Source organism: Solea senegalensis, linkage group LG12 (genome assembly GCF_019176455.1).
Source record: "Solea senegalensis isolate Sse05_10M linkage group LG12, IFAPA_SoseM_1, whole genome shotgun sequence".
NCBI lineage: Eukaryota > Metazoa > Chordata > Actinopteri > Pleuronectiformes > Soleidae > Solea > Solea senegalensis.
Genome location: NC_058032.1, coordinates 7966219 through 7984674, shown reverse-complemented (window position 1 = coordinate 7984674; position 18456 = coordinate 7966219). Strand labels below are relative to the sequence as shown.

Genomic DNA, 18456 nt, shown 5'->3' with positions numbered 1-18456 from the left:
GGGCTCTGTGGATGTAAGTGTGTTATCGTCACCACTGCAATCTTTTCCATCACAAGAATATAATCCAGCTCTACATAGTCTCGATTTATCACTTCCCCTCTCAGCTTTAGAGATCGAAATCAAGGCTGATTTTGCTCTTCCGACTCTAACAACCTCCTCTTCTTATGTGCTTTAAATGGTGCTTCTCCTCTGACAGATTGTCATTTGTGATGCTGTTCTCACTCTCGCCACCAGGGGTCAGTCTAGCTTTAACTCTCAATCTGTCTGTCACATGGTCAACAGTAGGAATGCTTATATGTTTGTTTGCACTCCGGTTGTGTGTATCTAATCACACCCAATATTTTCCTCTATATTTGGGTCTCATTTAATTAATATTTACTCCGTCAAGGTTTTAATCTTGTGTGTATTATTTTTCTGTCCCACTTAATTGAATTGCTTGGTTGAAGTGCAGCATATTTGGATCGAACAATGTCTGTCTCTCTCCCTCTCTGCGTTCTCAGCAGAGTGTGTGTGTGTGTGTGTATTCTTTCCTGTGTGGCACACTGATCTGACATGGCAGGTTTTGATGGAGGGCAGAAGTAAGAGCTGGTCTGATGACTCGGATACAGGAAGATGCGGAGTAAGCCAGGTGGAGACTGTAATGATTCTCCCGGAGGGGCCACTCAGACTGGAGGATGGTTTCTCACACACTCACAGGCACATACATGCACAGCTGGATAAGGCTTCATAAAGACAGGCCTGTGATAACTGTCTTGAGTGAAAGCATGCACACATTTACACAAACCACATGCTCTTTGTTAAGTGCACATCACTCATTATTCACTCGCACTGTCAGTTCTTGCATTTTCTCTAACAGGTGCGTCGGTGGACATACACACACTTATGCACAAATCAGTACACACACACGCACACACGGTTATTGGGATTTTGATTTGGACACTGCTGGGTTCTGGTCAGCCATGCATGACAACACTGCACAAAGAGGGGGGGGAGGCAGCGAGAGGATGGGGGAGATAAAGGCAGAAATTGTGGAGGAAAAAGGGAAAAGTGTGTTTAAATAATCAGAGGTTGAAACCTGTGCAGGGGGCAGAGCAAAAACAAAGAAAAAAGACACACAGCATGGTGTCAACAACCTTGAAAAAAAATAAAAATAAATGATGTATTGATGCTGAAAGTAAACTGAGGAAACACAGGTGATTGAACAGAACAGCAGACAGGGAAGGGCAGGGAGATGGAGGAGGGAGGAAGCAAACCACAGGGAGAGAAGCAGAGGAAGGTGGGGTGTTCTCTTCTGTTTTGTTCTGTTTTGTTTTGTTTTGTGTTTTTGGCTCAGTTGCGTGTTCAGGCAAATTCTAGAGAGCAGCCAGGATGCAAAGACAAACAATGAAAGAAAGGTCAAACAGACAGAGGCTTGGGCTCAGCGCGGATGAATTAAATATTAACAGCCAAGAAACTTAGATTGTATGTACAGTAAACCCTCTTATAATTAACTATCGCTATTTATCCACCACAATGAGCTTTTGTATGCAATGTCATGCATTCGCCTTGGCAACAGGAACTTGTTGATGTTGAATGCTGTGTATTTGAATTGAAAGAAGAGCGCATAGATCTACAGGCGAGACGCCGCGTGACCTTACTCTGACCTTGTATCAGATAAAAGCCAAGGACAAAGACACATGAAGCAATGAGAGGTCGCGGATGAAGAGACAGCAGCGCGCATAAAAGACGACACATAGACGTACGTTTGAGAAATTAAAAAAAAGAAAATGAAGAAATGCGATGTTGAAGCTGAATTAAGGGAATGAGAAAGAGTGGATGGTGATGAATAGAGCCAGGAAGTGGTAGCTAGACAGGAATTCTGGTGAGAGAAAGAGAGCGAGACAGTCTGTGAGGAGAGGATAAGAGGTGGCTGAGAGCAAAACAGATGGTTGAGACAGAGTCGAGGTGAGCTAAAGAGAGAATTTATTATCTCTGAAGGCAAGACAGAGGTGTTGTGTGCAGCCTTTCTCAGTCAAGCACATCTGAATGTTAAAACCAGGAGAGGAGACACAATTACAATTATGGCGTGACAGCTGGAGAGAGGGGAGAGACACTGGAATGCATTCACACAGTGTGACCAATATGGGCTGTCGATGTCCGCTCCAGTAGCTTTAATCTGTGCCAATATGAACAACTTTTCAATAAATCGCTCCGCTGTCATGGCAAATTATTCCCAGCGTTTAATATCCTTGTAAGTGCGATGTAATCCCTCTGAAATGGCGCTGAAATCATCATTTCACACTTAGAATTGATTGTTTTCTTCTTCCCTTTTCTGCTGAGTCGACAAGCGCCGGAGCAGACGAAGACAAAAACAGTGACCTCTCATTGTGGCAGTCAAGCTAATGACCGTGATACCCACATTATTATTTCATTCAATACATTCAAACACTGGTTAAACGCTTGCAGGTGAAATTATTATTTTATTCTGTGTATTTTTTGGCTTTGAGGATCTTTGTCAGACGACTGTTTGGCAAACAGCGCTGTTGAGGAATGAGTTTGAATTTTAAATTCTCCACATCCGATAAAGAGCAGGAGAGTACGGTGGAGTATTAGGGTCAAACTGAAGAAAATAGATGTTGATCTTTCAAGAATAAAGTAGCAGTAGTATGACATTTAAGTGGTAAATATTGTTAGAATAAAATCTTTTTGAGAATGAAGTGGTAATACCGTAACATATAAGACATAATTATTATTCAAGCGAGATCTGAGATGATCAGATGCCCCTGGGTCCGGATGAGGAACACGGAGCATTTTGTGAAGTTACATTTTGGTTTGGAGCTTCACAAATAATCAAACACTTAATCTTTTTGGCAGACTTCAGCACGACATTATCATCAGCATCAGGACTTTGGAAGAAACTGAGTCTGTTTGGAAGAAAGAATCACAGACTTTGAGGAAATCATCTCTTCTGTGAACGAGCAAATGGCCGGCCTTTTATTTTATCAACAATTACAATAATAATACATTTAATTACACACCAACACACATAATAAACACTGTAGTTAAGTGATGACATGTTAATAGGTCATTACATGTTGCACATGTTTGTGGCTCAGTGTGGATGAAACACACGATTTAAAAGGAAGTGCGCTTGAATAAGATACGACACATTCATCCTCGCTCATATGATCCAGTGCAGTTGTCCTGATTCATTTTTCCTCTGGGACAAATAAAGTTGTCTGAACTGAGCTGAACTGACATTCTTCAGTGCGACTGTTCACACCTGGCATTGAAATGCATCCTGGATGCGTTTCTGCTGTGACCACGCGTGATTTGATTTCAATAAAATGATGTTATTATTATTATCATGTACAGTGGTGTCAGCTGTCAGTGCGTCACACATGTTCCTTGTATCTATAAATGGATGGAGTGTGTGGTGGCGGCTAAATTAGAAGCATGAGTGATGATTATTCTAAATTAAAAAAATCTGAGCCTACAGTTCCAGCTGAGGAGGCGGTCTCTAAACCACCCTGAAGACAGATTGTGTCCGTGCAGCTCAGGAATATGGACACATGGGACACATCAGGGCCATTCAGGCCTGTACTTAGCGCTATCTGGACGTGATCAGATCACACAGGATGAAGGATAATACCAGGTCATAGTCAGTGCTGACTGTACTGTGCGTGTCCTCCTGCACTTAGAAGCCACATAGAACAGGCAGACACACACTCAGTGATACTATGACAGTCAGCAGGACCACCACGAAAAACACTGATTTTGGCAAAGGACTCAATAAAATCCACAATAGCTCACTCACTGTCCCCCACTGTAGCTGCTCGTCCACTCCTGCACAACATATTAGTATTAATAAGAATCGGTCTAACTGTGTGAAGAAATCTAAAACTGACTGGACAAGTGTCGTTCAAAGGTCATAATCAGTGTAAATATAATGATATGTGCTGCACATTTTGAAGTAAGACAGTACGGGTTAGCAGAGATGGTAAAACAGACTGTGAAAGATTAAAAAAAAGTCCTCATTTTGTGTGATTCCCTATCAAAACACCCTTAATTGCAATTGCTCATCTTGTGGTGTCGTATTCCCCACTTAATAAGTTTTCTCCCACAACTTTTGCCCCGAAGACACAGGAAACAGCCTTTGTTTTTCCTGCCTCCTCAGTCCGTATCCCACTGCTCCTCGTACAAATGTACACATTCACAAACAATCGTGCTGATGAGATGCACACGTCAATGTTCGTTCCGTCCCCCTGTCTCTTTCCATCACCTTTTTTTTTTTGTCTTTAAATCAAAGACAAACGCTCGCAGAGACAGGAGAGGGAAGCAGGCGACAAAGGTGGGCAAGGCCCCACCCTTGTCGTTGCCATGGAGACATGTCTTTTAGCACAGCAGATAGAAAGTTAGACTCAGTTGTCTCTTGGAGAGGAGAGGAGAGGAGAGGAGGAAATGAAAATAAAACAAAACAGAAGCCCCTTTTCCACCTATGGTCCCAGCTCCCCTCAGCATGGTTCAGTTTTCCACATTTTGCACGAAACTGCCGTGACTTTGTTTTACACGCGACACACGAACGAGTCACTAGTGACTCGTAAAGCAGTTGTTTTCAGTGTAACTGAATCATTAGAATCGGTTAATTAAAACTGTTTCTTCCTGAACACAGTCACTGAACTGAAATAGTAAATCAAAAAGCGGCACTGGGTTGTGATCAGCAATAAACCAGCAGACACCTCTGTTAAATACTGAGATTTTAGACATTTCCCTGGTTGGAGATGAACCCACATTTTTAGGATTGTTAAGTCTTTTTAACTGATCTACATTTCGGCATTGTTCAGCTTGATTCTTGTGTCGGACGTCTTGCTCGTGGCTCTTCCTGTGACGGCACTCAGTGGCCAGCAGTCTCGCCAGGACAGATACCAGGTACAGGTATCGGTAGTGGAAGCGCAAAATAGCCGTGCCGTGCCGTGCTGTGCCGTGGCGAGGTCAAACAAGCGGAAACACGCCAAGAGAAGAGGTGACTGACAATGAGGCGTTTAATATCTAGATAACGAGGGAGCGAGACAGAGCAGAATGCCACGTGTACATTTACATTTGACCAATGTGGAAATACTGTTACCCCTCCAACAATAATCACAGAATTATATATTTGAGGAGGAATAAAAATAATTCAAATGTTTAGCTTGAGTGAGAGAAATAGCTACAGGCTGCGTGGATGAGAGACGGATGTGGTGTGTGTGTGTGTGTGTGTGTGTGTCATACTATCAGCAGCTTGTTGGGAGCCGCCACTCTTAATAACACATAATAACACATTGTCTGTCTCTGGCTGACGATCCACAATGTCTCTGCTCGTTTGCTGCCAGTACACTGCTCCCATGCTGTTATAAACACACATGCAGAGAACCAAATCATCTCATTCTGGGCTTGTGAAAAGAAATTATTTCGAGCATCATTTGTCTCGCCCATTCCAGTAACACACCCGGCGGGTGCCTTGATAAAATTAGCAAACCAAACAAACCCAGAATTATCCGATCTTCCCGTTGTAGATCACCCTTCCCACATTCTTTCTCTCTGAAGCACATGTCACACAGATTTAAGTGAAGTCATCCACCCATCCGTCTTCTACCGCTGTATCCTCCACATGACGGCTGACGGCCGCGGAGGACAAATCAATAAGCAAAAGAGCAAATGATAGTGCAGAGCAGTGCGGTCCGATAATGAATCACCAGTACACAGGCTGGAAGAAGACTTTTAAATAGTTCTGTCTGACGGCTTCCAGGTTGTCCTTGAAGCTAAACAGGGTATAGGGATATATTGAATAGCCACTAGGGGGCAGCTCAGCTGGTTGCAAAAAGAACTTAATTTGAATGGAGGTCTATGGAGAAATGAGTCAACTTCTTACTTGATTTACATGAATGAATGATTCATTGTCTGTATGGAATATAATTGACAAAATCATGGAAATAGAAGATGTATTGTGGCACATTCAGTATCCCAACTTTGTTGTTTTTATGAATTAGTATTGTAATGATGTGACTGAAAATTGTCTTATTTATGTATATATATATATATATATTTATATATATATATATATATATATGCATATATATACAGATACATATATATGACATGTATATATACATATTAATAATAATATACATTTTTCTCATTATTATTATTATTATAAAACTTGTGCACATAACACTCAAGCATGTCCTCAATAAACCTGCTGTGATCGGCACATGTTTTTTTGACATGAAATAGTAGAACAAGCCCAGGTTTAAACAATAGCATTAATTAGAGTTCCACTCCAGTTTAAAGAGAGCTAATACTAAATTAATAATAATATAACTGCATAGATGTTTTCTGGATGTGTTCCAATATTGACTGAGAGGCGATTATACTGCGTGGTAATTATAGCGTTAGTGCTAGAACAACAAATCTAATGGTGGCCTCAGACGTCTGCACAGCATTGTCCAATAGAAGCCTGGTTGCAGGCGACCTCTGTGAACCTCTGTTTGCAAAACATCAACACAGCACCGGCCGAATCGCCATAAATACACGGCCGACTGTGATTCGGAAACAGTTTAACGGTGGATATTAATAATCCGCCATGTAGTCAGTGTCTAATTTCAATAACATGTGAGCCGTTATCCTCGTGTGTCTGGTTTAATGACACGTTCATATCATCATTATCTACGCTCACATTTCAGGAACATGAAAATCAAGTGAGCGTTTCATAAGGCTGTGAAGGATTGTTTCTTTCATCTGATTAAAAAGATCTGATTACATTTTCTTTCTTTTTTTTTTAATATTGTTTCTTCCTTCAAAGCCACGGGGAAGCATTTTCATCTTGAAAGAGAGGCTGAACACAAGTGACGAGACATTATTTAAAGGCAGAAGGCTCTAAATCACAGTATTTTAAAGCATGTTCACCAAAATCACCTTCCACAGCGTTACTGATTGCACGATAGGCCGGAGGATGCGTGTGACGTGAATAGAGAGTGAGAAAATTGTGTTTTTTTGGAAAAAAAATAAAACAACATGGCCTCAGTCAGTTCTGGTCTTGCAGAAATCGCCTGTCTGATGTCTCGGGCGTCTGACACAGCATCACCACCAAGAATACCAAACCATTTTGGGAGCCACTATTAATGCTCTGAGTGTGTTTTTGACTCCAGTGCCTCTGCATCCAAGTTCACTTCACCAAGTAATTGTCAAAGAACCACAACTGAGTGATGTCAACCCGTATAATTGTCAGTGGGATTGACAATAAAATATTTCTATGGTTGTTTTGTCTGTGTGGTCAGAAGCTGATTGATGCTGCTGTCGGTCTCAGTGTAAAACACTGAACACTGGGGGGTTTGAGGACATCACTGCCTCGTTGCACATAATGTTTTTTTTTTTTTGTAAAGTGGCTCCTTCCTGACAACACGCGATAAATATATTACGTATGTATTTATTCTTGTTCAAGACAATTGCTTCATGTCTCGAGCCCGGCAGAGACGGCAGAGGTCAGGGCTCAGGGATTCATGGGGATTAGAACACGAGACGTTTCCATGGTCATACGTGTGCAAAAACATCTCAAGGTAACACTTTAGATTATTCACGATTAACTAGGTGCCTACTAACATGCATGTAAGTAGCATACCAGACCTTTATTAGTAATTATTATGCACATATTAACACCTTCATCATAATAGAGGTAGAATAAGGTGTTAATACATGCTTAATAATTACTAATAAAGGGCTGGTGTGCTATTTATGCATGTTAGTGAGCCCCTAGTTAATAGTGAATATGTGTTCCCTAATCTAAAGTGTTACCCATATCAACACCAGCAGACTCTTCTATAAACAACACAACTTCCTGCTGCCTACACTGTAGGATTTTTTTGTTGGTGGTGATCACAGTGGGATCTGGAGCTAATCCCAGCTGACAATGGGCAAGAGTCTCTTTTTAATTGGGATTGGCAAGAAAGCCGGTAACACTTCGCCAGCCTATCAGAGGACTAACATACAGAGACTTACACTGTTGGGACCGATCTGGTCAAGCCATGAAACTATGTAGAACAACAGGAACTACAAAGGAAGTTTGAAGTTTGAAAGAAAGAAAGGTTTAAAAGCTCTAAATGTGCAGAATATGTAAATATATTCAGCTGAAGTTCAGGGATGCTCATGAAAGGAGAACTTAATGTATTAAGAGACAGTAATTGGGGTATTAAATCTGTATTTTGATAGTCTGCTGAGTCCTGGTGCGTGCCCTCATGTGCGTAAACATTTGGTGGAAAACTTTCAAACCAAAGTGACCGACAAAGGCAGAGCACATTCTAAGATGTTCGGCATTTTAGTGTGAGTTCAGGGCGCACACACAGACACTCTCACAAATTTACTCTTGGAGGTTGAAGAGTGTCTGTTTCTTTCTTCCTTAAAGGTCAAAGCTGGAGAACCCAGAGGAGTCCCTGGTTTTGATATGAGTGTGAGGGAGTGGAGGACGGACTCTGTGTGTGTGTGTGTGTGTGTGTGTGTGTGTGTGTGTGTGTGTGTGTGTGTGTGTGTGTGTGTGTGTGTGTGTGTGCATCTCTGTCAGTCTCTTTTGTTTTAAGCATTTGAGAGTGTGTGTTTCTCTCTCTCTCTCTCTCTCTCTCTCTCTCTGAGCCTTCACCTGGCTCACCGCGTGCCAATGAAAGTGTCTCTTTGAAAGGCGCTAATGTGGAAGACGCCCACAGCTTGAGACTTGGAGCGTATAGATCTTCTTTCACCTGAAGCCTCCTTCCTCTCCATCCCCTCCAGCGATCCAGCCAAACCGATTCTTCCTCCCTACCAAGCCCCACCCCCACCCCCCCAACCATCCCTATCATCTCAAGCCAATGCTTGCCACTCGTGGACATGAAACAATAAGACATGTACCTGAATGTGCTGCTTCACCTCATCTGCCCTTCCGTAGTTTTGTGGTATTGCTGGGTGAAGAAGCTAATCAGGAAGTAAGAATATATCATAGCTCCGACTTGATCTGTGGCATCACTGAACACGTTCCTGACGAGTTCATGGTCTCAGTTTCAGGTTTCAGGTCTTCTTCAACAGAACATGTCAGTTTTGTAAACTGTGTTCATGTTTAGAGGAAAACAGACGATAAATAAGCTAAATTGCACAGTTTAGGCGTGGACAGGATCTCCATCCCCTTCCTTTATTGTCAGTCAGTCAGTCAGTCATCATCTACCGCTTTTATCCTCAACCAGAGGGTCGCGGGGGGTGCCGTGCCAATCTCAGCTACATCGGGCGATAGGCGGGGTACACCCTGGACAGTTCGCCAGTCCATCGCAGGGCCACACACAACTAGAGACAAACAACCATTCACTCTCACACTCACTCCTATGGTCAATTTAGAGTGTCCAATTTACCTATCCCCAAATTGCATGTTTTTGGACTGTGGGAGGAAGCCGGAGAACCCGGAGAGAACCCACGCACATTCCTTTATTGTATGATTTATTATTTTTTATTCTTGTTTGTCTGTTTACTCAGTCGCTCATTTGAGTCTTTTTATTTGTGTTTTATGAGGCCATAGCAATGCGCCAGTACAAACAGCGTTTAATAGCAGGAGGAAAGCTTGTGAACTGTTTCCCAACTGTAAGCCACTGTCTTATTAATACATTCATTCATAAAGACGATGGCGCTGTATAAACACAAAGGCAGACACACTCAGACTTACAATTTGAAGTGTCCATTTAACCCCATTAAATTCCCACCAATTTACTCACTGAACGCTTTGCCTTTCATAAAGTTTATTTAATGACCATGTTAGCACTGTCTTTCTGAATAAAATAAACATTCCCTCTTTTACTGTGACCTGTTGGGATGATTCAGCATCTGTTTGAGTCATTTCCTGCTTTACAGTTTGTCAGGAGTTGAATGTGGCGTTACGTAAACACACGTCAGCGCGTGCGTGTGTGTGCGCGAAAGAGTAGTGTGTTGCTCAACTGGCCGCCCGCTGCCGTCACGGCGCGTTTCATGCGCAAATCATCGCTTTGATTCTGCTCACGTCACAGTTTCCTCTCTTGTCTTTGTCTGCAGCGTGGAGGAGAGTTTTAAAACCCTCTTCTGGTCCATCTTCGGCCTGTCGGAAGTCATCTCAGTGGTGCTGAAGTACGACCATAAGTTCATCGAGAACATCGGCTACGTGCTGTACGGGGTCTACAACGTCACCATGGTGGTCGTCCTCCTCAACATGCTCATCGCCATGATCAACAGCTCGTACCAGGAGATAGAGGTGCATTGATGAGACAAAGGTTTACACCTGGGATTATAGTTTTAATCACACAATCCACGATAAAAGCTGCAAAGCTGCGATACATAACTGAAGCAGAAACATTGTTCAGAGTTTTTCAACATTTGGGGAAAATCCAGACTGCTCTTATATCCAATAAAGATTTTTTTTTATCAAAGGATAAAAGTGAAATCTTGGTTGGTGTAGTTTCTTTCATCATCTTATGGTAATTATTCAGAACTCCAAGTTCTAAGTTATCAGCTTTGATTTAAAAATTGATCTAAAAATGAAACATGGAATTAATTATCACTATTGTGTGTGTGTGTGTGTGTGTGTGTGTGTGTGTGTGTGTGTAGGAGGATGCTGACGTGGAGTGGAAGTTTGCCCGAGCCAAGTTGTGGCTCTCTTACTTTGACGAGGGCCGTACGCTGCCCGCTCCCTTCAACCTGGTTCCCAGCCCAAAGTCCTTCTACTACCTGGTCCTCCGCATTAAGTCCTGCCTGATCCACCTCTGCAAAGGCAACGGTCATCTTCGCAACAGCGAGCTGGAGATGGGCATGCTCAATTCACAAGCAAGGGTCAGTGTCGTGTTGCTTTTACAGGATTTTTCAGGTCATTTTCCAGGAACTGTAGTTACCAAGTGGTTAGTTACCGACCGTTACCAAGCAGACAACTGACGATGTCAAACCTCTGTCCCTGATACTTTTCAATCAAATGTTATACTCAGTTTACAGAACCATGAAGTAATATTACAGCTTCTACTCTCTTTGTTTATGTTTCATTTCTCTCCATTTTCTCCTTCGTTTCCTCGTGGGTTGACATGCTGAATATTTTTACAGCTGCTGCCCCGCTGTGGTCTTTATTTTAGAATGTATTTTTTCCGGTGGCTGACGTTCTAAATGCTTTCATAGCTGCCGTGCTCTTTATTTTTTTGTTTTTTAGCTGTTACTGTTTTGAAACGTTGTTTTTTATTTGTTGACTCTCTGGCTTTCGTTGATCAATCGTTGCAGATGAAAAGACAACGTCAAAGACGTGCTTATGTACGAGCAGTCGATTCGAATACTTACAGAACCTTACTGCGCTGTCAGCGTACGGTATATGTAGCTTGAGTGTACCGACGTGACCCAGGAAATATAATAAATGATATTCCCAATGCAACTCAAGCCTTGATCATTCTCACACATCCACGCTCAGCGACCGTCCATCCAAAATGAAATCACTGTAATGAAAGGAAAGTCTTGCGTGAAGAAAACAGCATAGGCCATTTAGCACAGAATCAATCTTTGTCCACAGGCATTTCCTCTGTCTGAGTCCTCAGCTCAAATGGCTCAGCTCAGCATCTCGTCTAAGCTATTAGTCAGGCCGTTGGATCCACCTGCATCTGCTCAAAGGCCTCGGCAGGTTCTGGACGGGGACAAGATGCGTTACACCCTGCTGCTCCTGTGAGCGCTTAAACTTCCCTGTGTCCTGACAGTTGGATTGCAGAGCCGAGCAGAGGCAGCAAGCGATCGATACGTAACGCTCACGCGCGCGTCCAGAATGTAAAGAGGGATCTAGAAAAAGAACACGTCGGAGAATGGCGATTCTCCCACTTCAGGCAAATAGTGTCATTAACATGTGTTCACAAAGATAACCATGTCAGTCTTTGCTGAAATTCCAGATTTAATGACTAGACTGACTTTGTACAGTTAATAGAAACCTGACTGAGCCTCTGGTAATTCCTTTTAAATGAACATTCATGTTTGGAATTGATTAAAAGGGTTGAGCTTTTTTTTTTTTTCTGTAAACGCTTGTTCTTCATGCTGCTCTTTTTGCTTTTTCATTTAAATGAACACTGAGCAAACATTGTTGGCAAGTGCTGTTCCTTTGTTAGCTCGTGTTTTTTTTTTAAAAGAAAAACTATTCAAATCCTCTGTTGTCTGCAGGCAAATAATACAAAGAATACTGCACATTTGATTCTTTTATCATTGGACGAGTTTGCAAAATGAAAAACAAATGTAGGGTGACACGTTTATGTAAGTCTTGGTGTTAAATGAAGTCTGAAACATATTTGATTCCCCGTGTGGACTGGGAGAGATGCTGTGTGGTTTTTATTTGTGTTTTTACATACAGTGAATTGCACGTTGTGCACTCGTAACTTTGAATAATTCAGTTGCAGTTTTTGTTTTAATAAATGAAACCTCCTCAGCTTAACTTTAATATTATTTGGCTGTAATGATGTACGTCTGCAGGCCTTTGGTGCTGATAGGGAAGCAGCTCGTTCCTTTTACCCACAGCTCATTTAAAAATAGTCTTTGACTCGACAGCACTGAAGTGACACAAGCTGCGAAGCGAGGTCACAGTTGTGCACTCCGTAAATTCAGATTCACTCTGGTCAAGTCATGTCAACTTCCCCTTGAATATATCTGTGCTCAAACACTGAGCACTGCCCTGTTGTGTTGTGTTGTGTGGTGTGTGTGTGAGTGTTGCCTCGTCTTACACTGAATTTTCATTCATCACTCAGCGCTGAACTGCTGTGCGTGTCTCGTTGTTTCAGCAGGACGAGTGCTTCAGGTCTTATCCACGACCGGGAGACGAGTTCATCCACAGGAAGTCTCAAAAACACCCAACCAGATATGAGGTGAGACGGAGAGCAAAGAAATGGTGGAGTCAAGATGAGACAATAATGAGAGAAGTAAGAAGAAACTAATGAGGGGAAATATAGACGATGATGGATTTAAAAAAGTAAGGAGGACTTTAGGCGGGGGAGTCAGAAGGAATACAGAATGAGAGGGTGGAACACATAGTGAGACACTGTTGTTTCTGGCTAATCACTCCATCTCTCTTGATCTTCCTTACCTCTTTCATACCAGAGAGGAAATCATTTTACTAGTGTTAGGATGAAAGGGCATCGACTGGAAGGAAGGCAGGGTTGAACAGGTGATTGTGAGTGTAAGAGGAAAGAGGAGGTTGGAGGAGCGAGAGAAACAGAGGAAGACTGAAAACGCCTCTAATGAGCTGTTTGAAGGGGATCGAAAGCAGGCACTGGGTAAATGATCGGAAAGTATTGCACTGTGCAGAGAGACGCTCTGCTCCTTCGTCTGCCTTTCACCCTTTACCCAAAGGGAAATCTAATTTCTTTCTCTGGCCTGCTGTGCTTTTGTCTCAACCCTTTTTTACATGCATGTGTGTGTGTGTCCCTGCGCACACGCATGCGTTTCATCCAGCGACATATGCAGCACACACCCGACAATAAAGATGTCCCTTGAATGTGCGCCGTGTGTGCAGTGACAGGTATCGATTCCTCCCCACACTGCCCACATGTAGGCATTGACAGTTTGAGCCTTGGCTGCAGGACGTCCCCACTGGCTGCAAATCAATACCTAACATTTTACACTCCATCTCAGAAGCACAGAGCTGTTTTTGGGGGTTTACTGCATGGTTCTATGTGTGCATGTAAATCATGCACGCAGAGCACATGGTTAGAAAGAAAATGTAAATAGAGAAGTCTGTGTATGTGTGTCCTCCTTCTAATCCTCTCTCCTCTCCTCCTCATAGAAGATCATGAAGCGCCTGATTAAGCGTTATGTGCTAAAGGCTCAAGTCGACAGGGAGAATGATGAAGTCAACGAAGGTAAGCATTCACTCGTCCCTTTCATTGTGCTGTCCTTTGCTGAGGGCATATGAGTGTATGTACACCGTGTGTGGAGCATGTGGTGGTATTTGTGTGCCTGTATGTGTGAGATAAAGTCCATGGAAATGCTGTGTATATATATATATATGTATGTGTGTATATATATATATATATATCTGTGCTGTGTGTGTCGTGTGGCTGCATAATACTCTCAAGTGTCACCTTAAGCGCTGCGCTCACTCGGACACGTGTCTGCCTTTGCTCACACGTGCTCTCTGTGTTGTAGGTGAACTGAAGGAGATCAAGCAAGACATTTCAAGCCTCCGTTACGAGCTCCTGGAGGAGAAGTCTCAGGCCGCCGATGAACTGGCTCTGCTCATCCAGCAACTCGGTGACAAGTTTGGCAAGAACACCATGAGACACTGACAGTATTCGCCAGTAGGCAGGAGAGTGGGAGATGTGAGAGAGGGTGAAATCACGACGAGGGCGGAAAAGCAGAGGGAGTTTTCAGGTTTGAATGTGGAAGAGGAAGAGAGACGTCAGAGCCAGGGAAGCAAGTGGGAGAGTGAAAAATTGCTAACACAAGGTAAAATGCATACGTTTGGATATGCAATGACCAATTAGGGAGGAATTTAAAAACAGTGACTTCAAGTGAGCGTGAGGTGAAAGTGTCAGAGGTGAAGTGTGTGCGTGGGGCGTGTTGACAGTTGAATTCTAATTAAAGGCAGCATCTTCAGGCGGTGACAGAGGGGGGAGGGGCAGAGGCTCACCTCCTTGATGCGAAATAGAAGGGGAGAAGGAGACGTACACAAGCACCATGAGATGTGAAGATGCACCGCAGGGCACAGGACTGAGGCAGTGCAGCAATGAGGGGCCCCCCCACACACATCTACTGGCAACTTAGAGAGGAGATGGAAATCCCAGACAGGATGACTCAGGAGGAGAGCTGCAGGGGGGAGGGAGGGGGGGGGATTGACGATATATGAAAAAAGCCACCATTATTCACTGCAAAGAGGCTGGCTTTGCTCCTGTGTCTTCACCCTGTCATGACAAGCAGTGAGACCTGTCGTGATACTGAGAATCCCTTCCACACACCAGGCTATCTAATTAATGCATCTCCATCCACAATGCACAACAACCTGCCATTAGGAGTCAAAAAAAATAATAGAAAACACTGTAGGTTTTATGCACTTGATGAATGATGAATGAACTTACTGTACACTCATCTCAATGAAAATCAAAGACGTTTCTATGTCCATCTCACGCACCGTGTGTTGCAGATATACAGTATTGCCTCTCCATGTCTCTGATAGGGCTTTCACACATGCAAAGCTCTGGCATGGTTACATTGCCCAAACTTAAGTTTAACCAGATCTAACATAAAAAGCTCGTGACAAATGCTTGGTTATACCTTGTGTCATCAGTGGCCGTTTCAATGTCAGGAAGGAAAACATAAAACAATAAAAACAAACATCCAATGGTCTCTGGACAACTTTGAACTGCTGTGTTGCCACTGTTGTGTTTACTTCCACTCACATTGTGTGTTGAGCAAAACCTGCTGTTGATGACAGAGGCTGGTGGAACTTTGGTTCCGCTTAGATTGTGTGAACAGGCTGGTTCACTGAGTGCACAACGATTCTGAATGGAAGTAGAGACCGGACATGTACTGCGCGGCCGCTTGCTGTCATGAAAGCACCATAAAAGATCTTTGGTTTGCAAGAACTGACTTTGATAGAATTACAACAAAAAAAAACAAAAAAAAAAAACATTGTGTCAATAACATTACTCCAGACAGCAGACTGCAATGTAGAAAACATCACATGATATTCCTGGTACTTTGTTTTAAAGAGGATGTTGTCCACATATTTGAACAGCTAAACCAATAACAGTGTTCAAATGTGACCTAAATAACCGACGTGGATATTCCCCTCTTCACTGTGCCTTCACAGCACAAAGTGACCCTCTGTGACTCATTTTCTAAAAAAAACAAGTTGTTTTTTTAACCGCTCTACAATGCAGTATAGGTCAGAATCCCTCTCTGTCTGATCTGACTTTGTGACAGGACAACATCATGGAGATGCAGAGATATGGCGTCACATTTCTGCACACGTGCAGTCACTTTATTTGCTTTTACTGCGCTCACGACTTTTGACATAAATGTGACGCCATACCGAGAAATATAATTGGGAAATATCTGCTGCAGAGGCTGTGTGGAGTCATTTTATGGATGTTTTTTCCCATTTTGGACACTAGTTTGCTCTATTTGCTAACTTAAATAGATAAGAAAGGACCTTAACCTGAAAGATTGTGGGGGGGGGATGTCATCAAATTATCATGAACAATATGACAAACTGCTAGTTTTTGTGGAACATTGTGTCTGCTACAAACAAACAAACAAACAAACGGGACATACATGTAGATGTAAAAGCTAATGTTGGCCACAGTTTCTGAGTGCCTAAGTCACACTCTTACTTTAACATTTGCCATTTTGTTATATATCCAACTGATTGTTGTTGTGGATTCAGATAATGTGAATACCTCATATTATTCCTCTAATTCCTTTTTAGACCGCTATAATAAATAATTAAAAAAAGAAAAACATGCTTTTAAATATTTAAATCCAGCTAAAAAAAAGTCACACTGTTATTATTCTGTTGTTGTTTAGATGCTATCAAATGTCATTAGCCCCGTAGGGAAGGATCAGCACGGAGCTACTGCACCTAATAACACATTTAGAGGGCTGTTGTTATACATCATTCGTTTGGACGGGATAAACAAATCAAACCTTCATCGTCACATCGTTATCATTACACTGAAACCTCTGTGTGCAAGTCGATGAGATGAGTCACTGCCAGGACAATTAATTACAAATGCATTTGTACGCTTAGTATTTCAAGCTAAAAAGCCTAAACTCACATGTAGGTGTTGTAGACGAATGAGCATTTCTTGGTGCCGCCAAGGCTGAGTGACAGTTCTTACTTGAAAAGCTTTTAGAAATATAATGTTTCCATCATAACGACGGAACGACTAGAGTCAGGTTCTTCATTTAAAATAAGGAGTTGAACTTGTGTCTTTATTTATTTATTTATTTATTTATTTGTATCAACTGTGTGTAAGAAAGACCGTAAAAGAGCAGCTATCTATTTTCTGTGTGTAGACCCGAACGACTGAGTCTCCCAGTGAAGGCTTTTAATAATCCACTGCCACAAAGACAAATGGCCTGAAATACTTTATTTTCAACCTGTTTGCAAGAAGTGTTGATGAAAGCAAAATCTTGTACTGTATATTGTCATATTTTTGACCCTTGGATTAAAGAGAGTAAGCTCTAAACTGGTTCCTTTCATCATTGTGCTGATGGTTGGAGTTTAGTGAGCTCAGTGATGATCAGAGGAGTGATGTTTTCATACTTAAAAGACATGTTTTATTTTCATTAACAACAACTTACACAGTGCATTAATGCGTGTACATAATATACATATTTATGCAAGCGTTTGGTCTGCAGCTATTGAAAGGTTTCAGTATTTCTGCTATTAGTTACTCCTGATGAACTGTTGCAGGTCTATTTTCTATATTGTCTGTTATAGGTTTACTTTTTTATTATTATTATTTTTATTATGTGCTGGTTTGCACAGCTACCCAAATCATAATAATCATAACAATGTGCACGATCAAACTACTTCACCTTCTTCTATTACCAACATTATCCCCAACAGTAACACTGTTCATCACGGCTCACACAGCAGGTCACTTTACGAGATGTGCCGTGATGCACACGTGCCTTTTTTTCTATAGCCCTGTTTATATAATGTCCCGACGGGATATATAGACTGTTATTAGAGCTGTTTCAAGCAGGTGCTCAAAGTAAACATGAACTCCACAACTACAGCCACTGCAGCCCTGAAGTCACCCACTGCTCATGTGACACACTGCAAAATCTACTGTGTAAAATGTAACATTCAGCAAATGCAGACTCAACAGACTGTGTTTGCGATTGCGAGGGGTCTTAACGTGCACAGTATGTGTGTGTACTCTGTGTGTGCAGCTGAGTCAAACCTCAACAACTCACTGTGCATGTCAGTAGCATTCTGGCAGCTGTCCTCTGCAGCAGCTTAGTGAACAGTCCTTCACAACAGACAGCACATCCGTGTACGAGTGCATGTTTATCAGAGCTCAGCTACTCCTCGCCATTCATTCAACCATCCTCACAGCCTTCCTTTTATTGTCTAGTCTGTCATTACACAAAGGCCAATGAACCCTGTTGAGCTGTAATTCAAATTTCCCTTACGTGGGCATATTTTAGACTTAAATGGTGGAACAGCAGGCCTTTCCGCATGAGAGTTTGCATATTCTCCCCGTGTGTGCGTGGGTGCTCTCTGGGTTCTCCTGTTTCCTCCCACAGTCCAACAATGGATTGGAGATTTGGGGATTAGGTAAATTGGTCACTCTAAATTAACTGTAGTTGTGAGAGTGAATGGTTGTTTGTCTTCATGTGGCCCTGTGACGGACTGACAGACTGTCCAGGGTGTGACCCCACCTGTCGCCCCATGTAAGCTGAGACTGGCACAGTGCCCCCCCGCGACCCTCATGTGGAGGATAAAAT

General features: G+C 42.5%; 1 protein-coding gene across 3 annotated transcripts in view; it reads left to right on the top strand.

Annotated features, from left to right (window-relative positions):
* Positions 1–14546, top strand: part of LOC122778961 (short transient receptor potential channel 7-like) — a 62994-nt gene extending 48448 nt beyond the window's left edge. For 2 of the 3 annotated variants that reach the window (XM_044041131.1, XM_044041129.1), the window contains exons 8-12: positions 10051–10246; positions 10600–10821; positions 12780–12863; positions 13781–13856; positions 14143–14546. In XM_044041131.1, coding sequence (XP_043897066.1) covers positions 10051–10246; positions 10600–10821; positions 12780–12863; positions 13781–13856; positions 14143–14282 — 718 coding nt within the window. In that variant the 3' untranslated portion in view covers positions 14283–14546. The remainder of the gene's footprint in view (positions 1–10050; positions 10247–10599; positions 10822–12779; positions 12864–13780; positions 13857–14142) is intronic. The other variant, XM_044041130.1, reaches the window with a different exon arrangement.
* The last annotated feature ends 3910 nt before the right edge of the window (positions 14547–18456 follow it).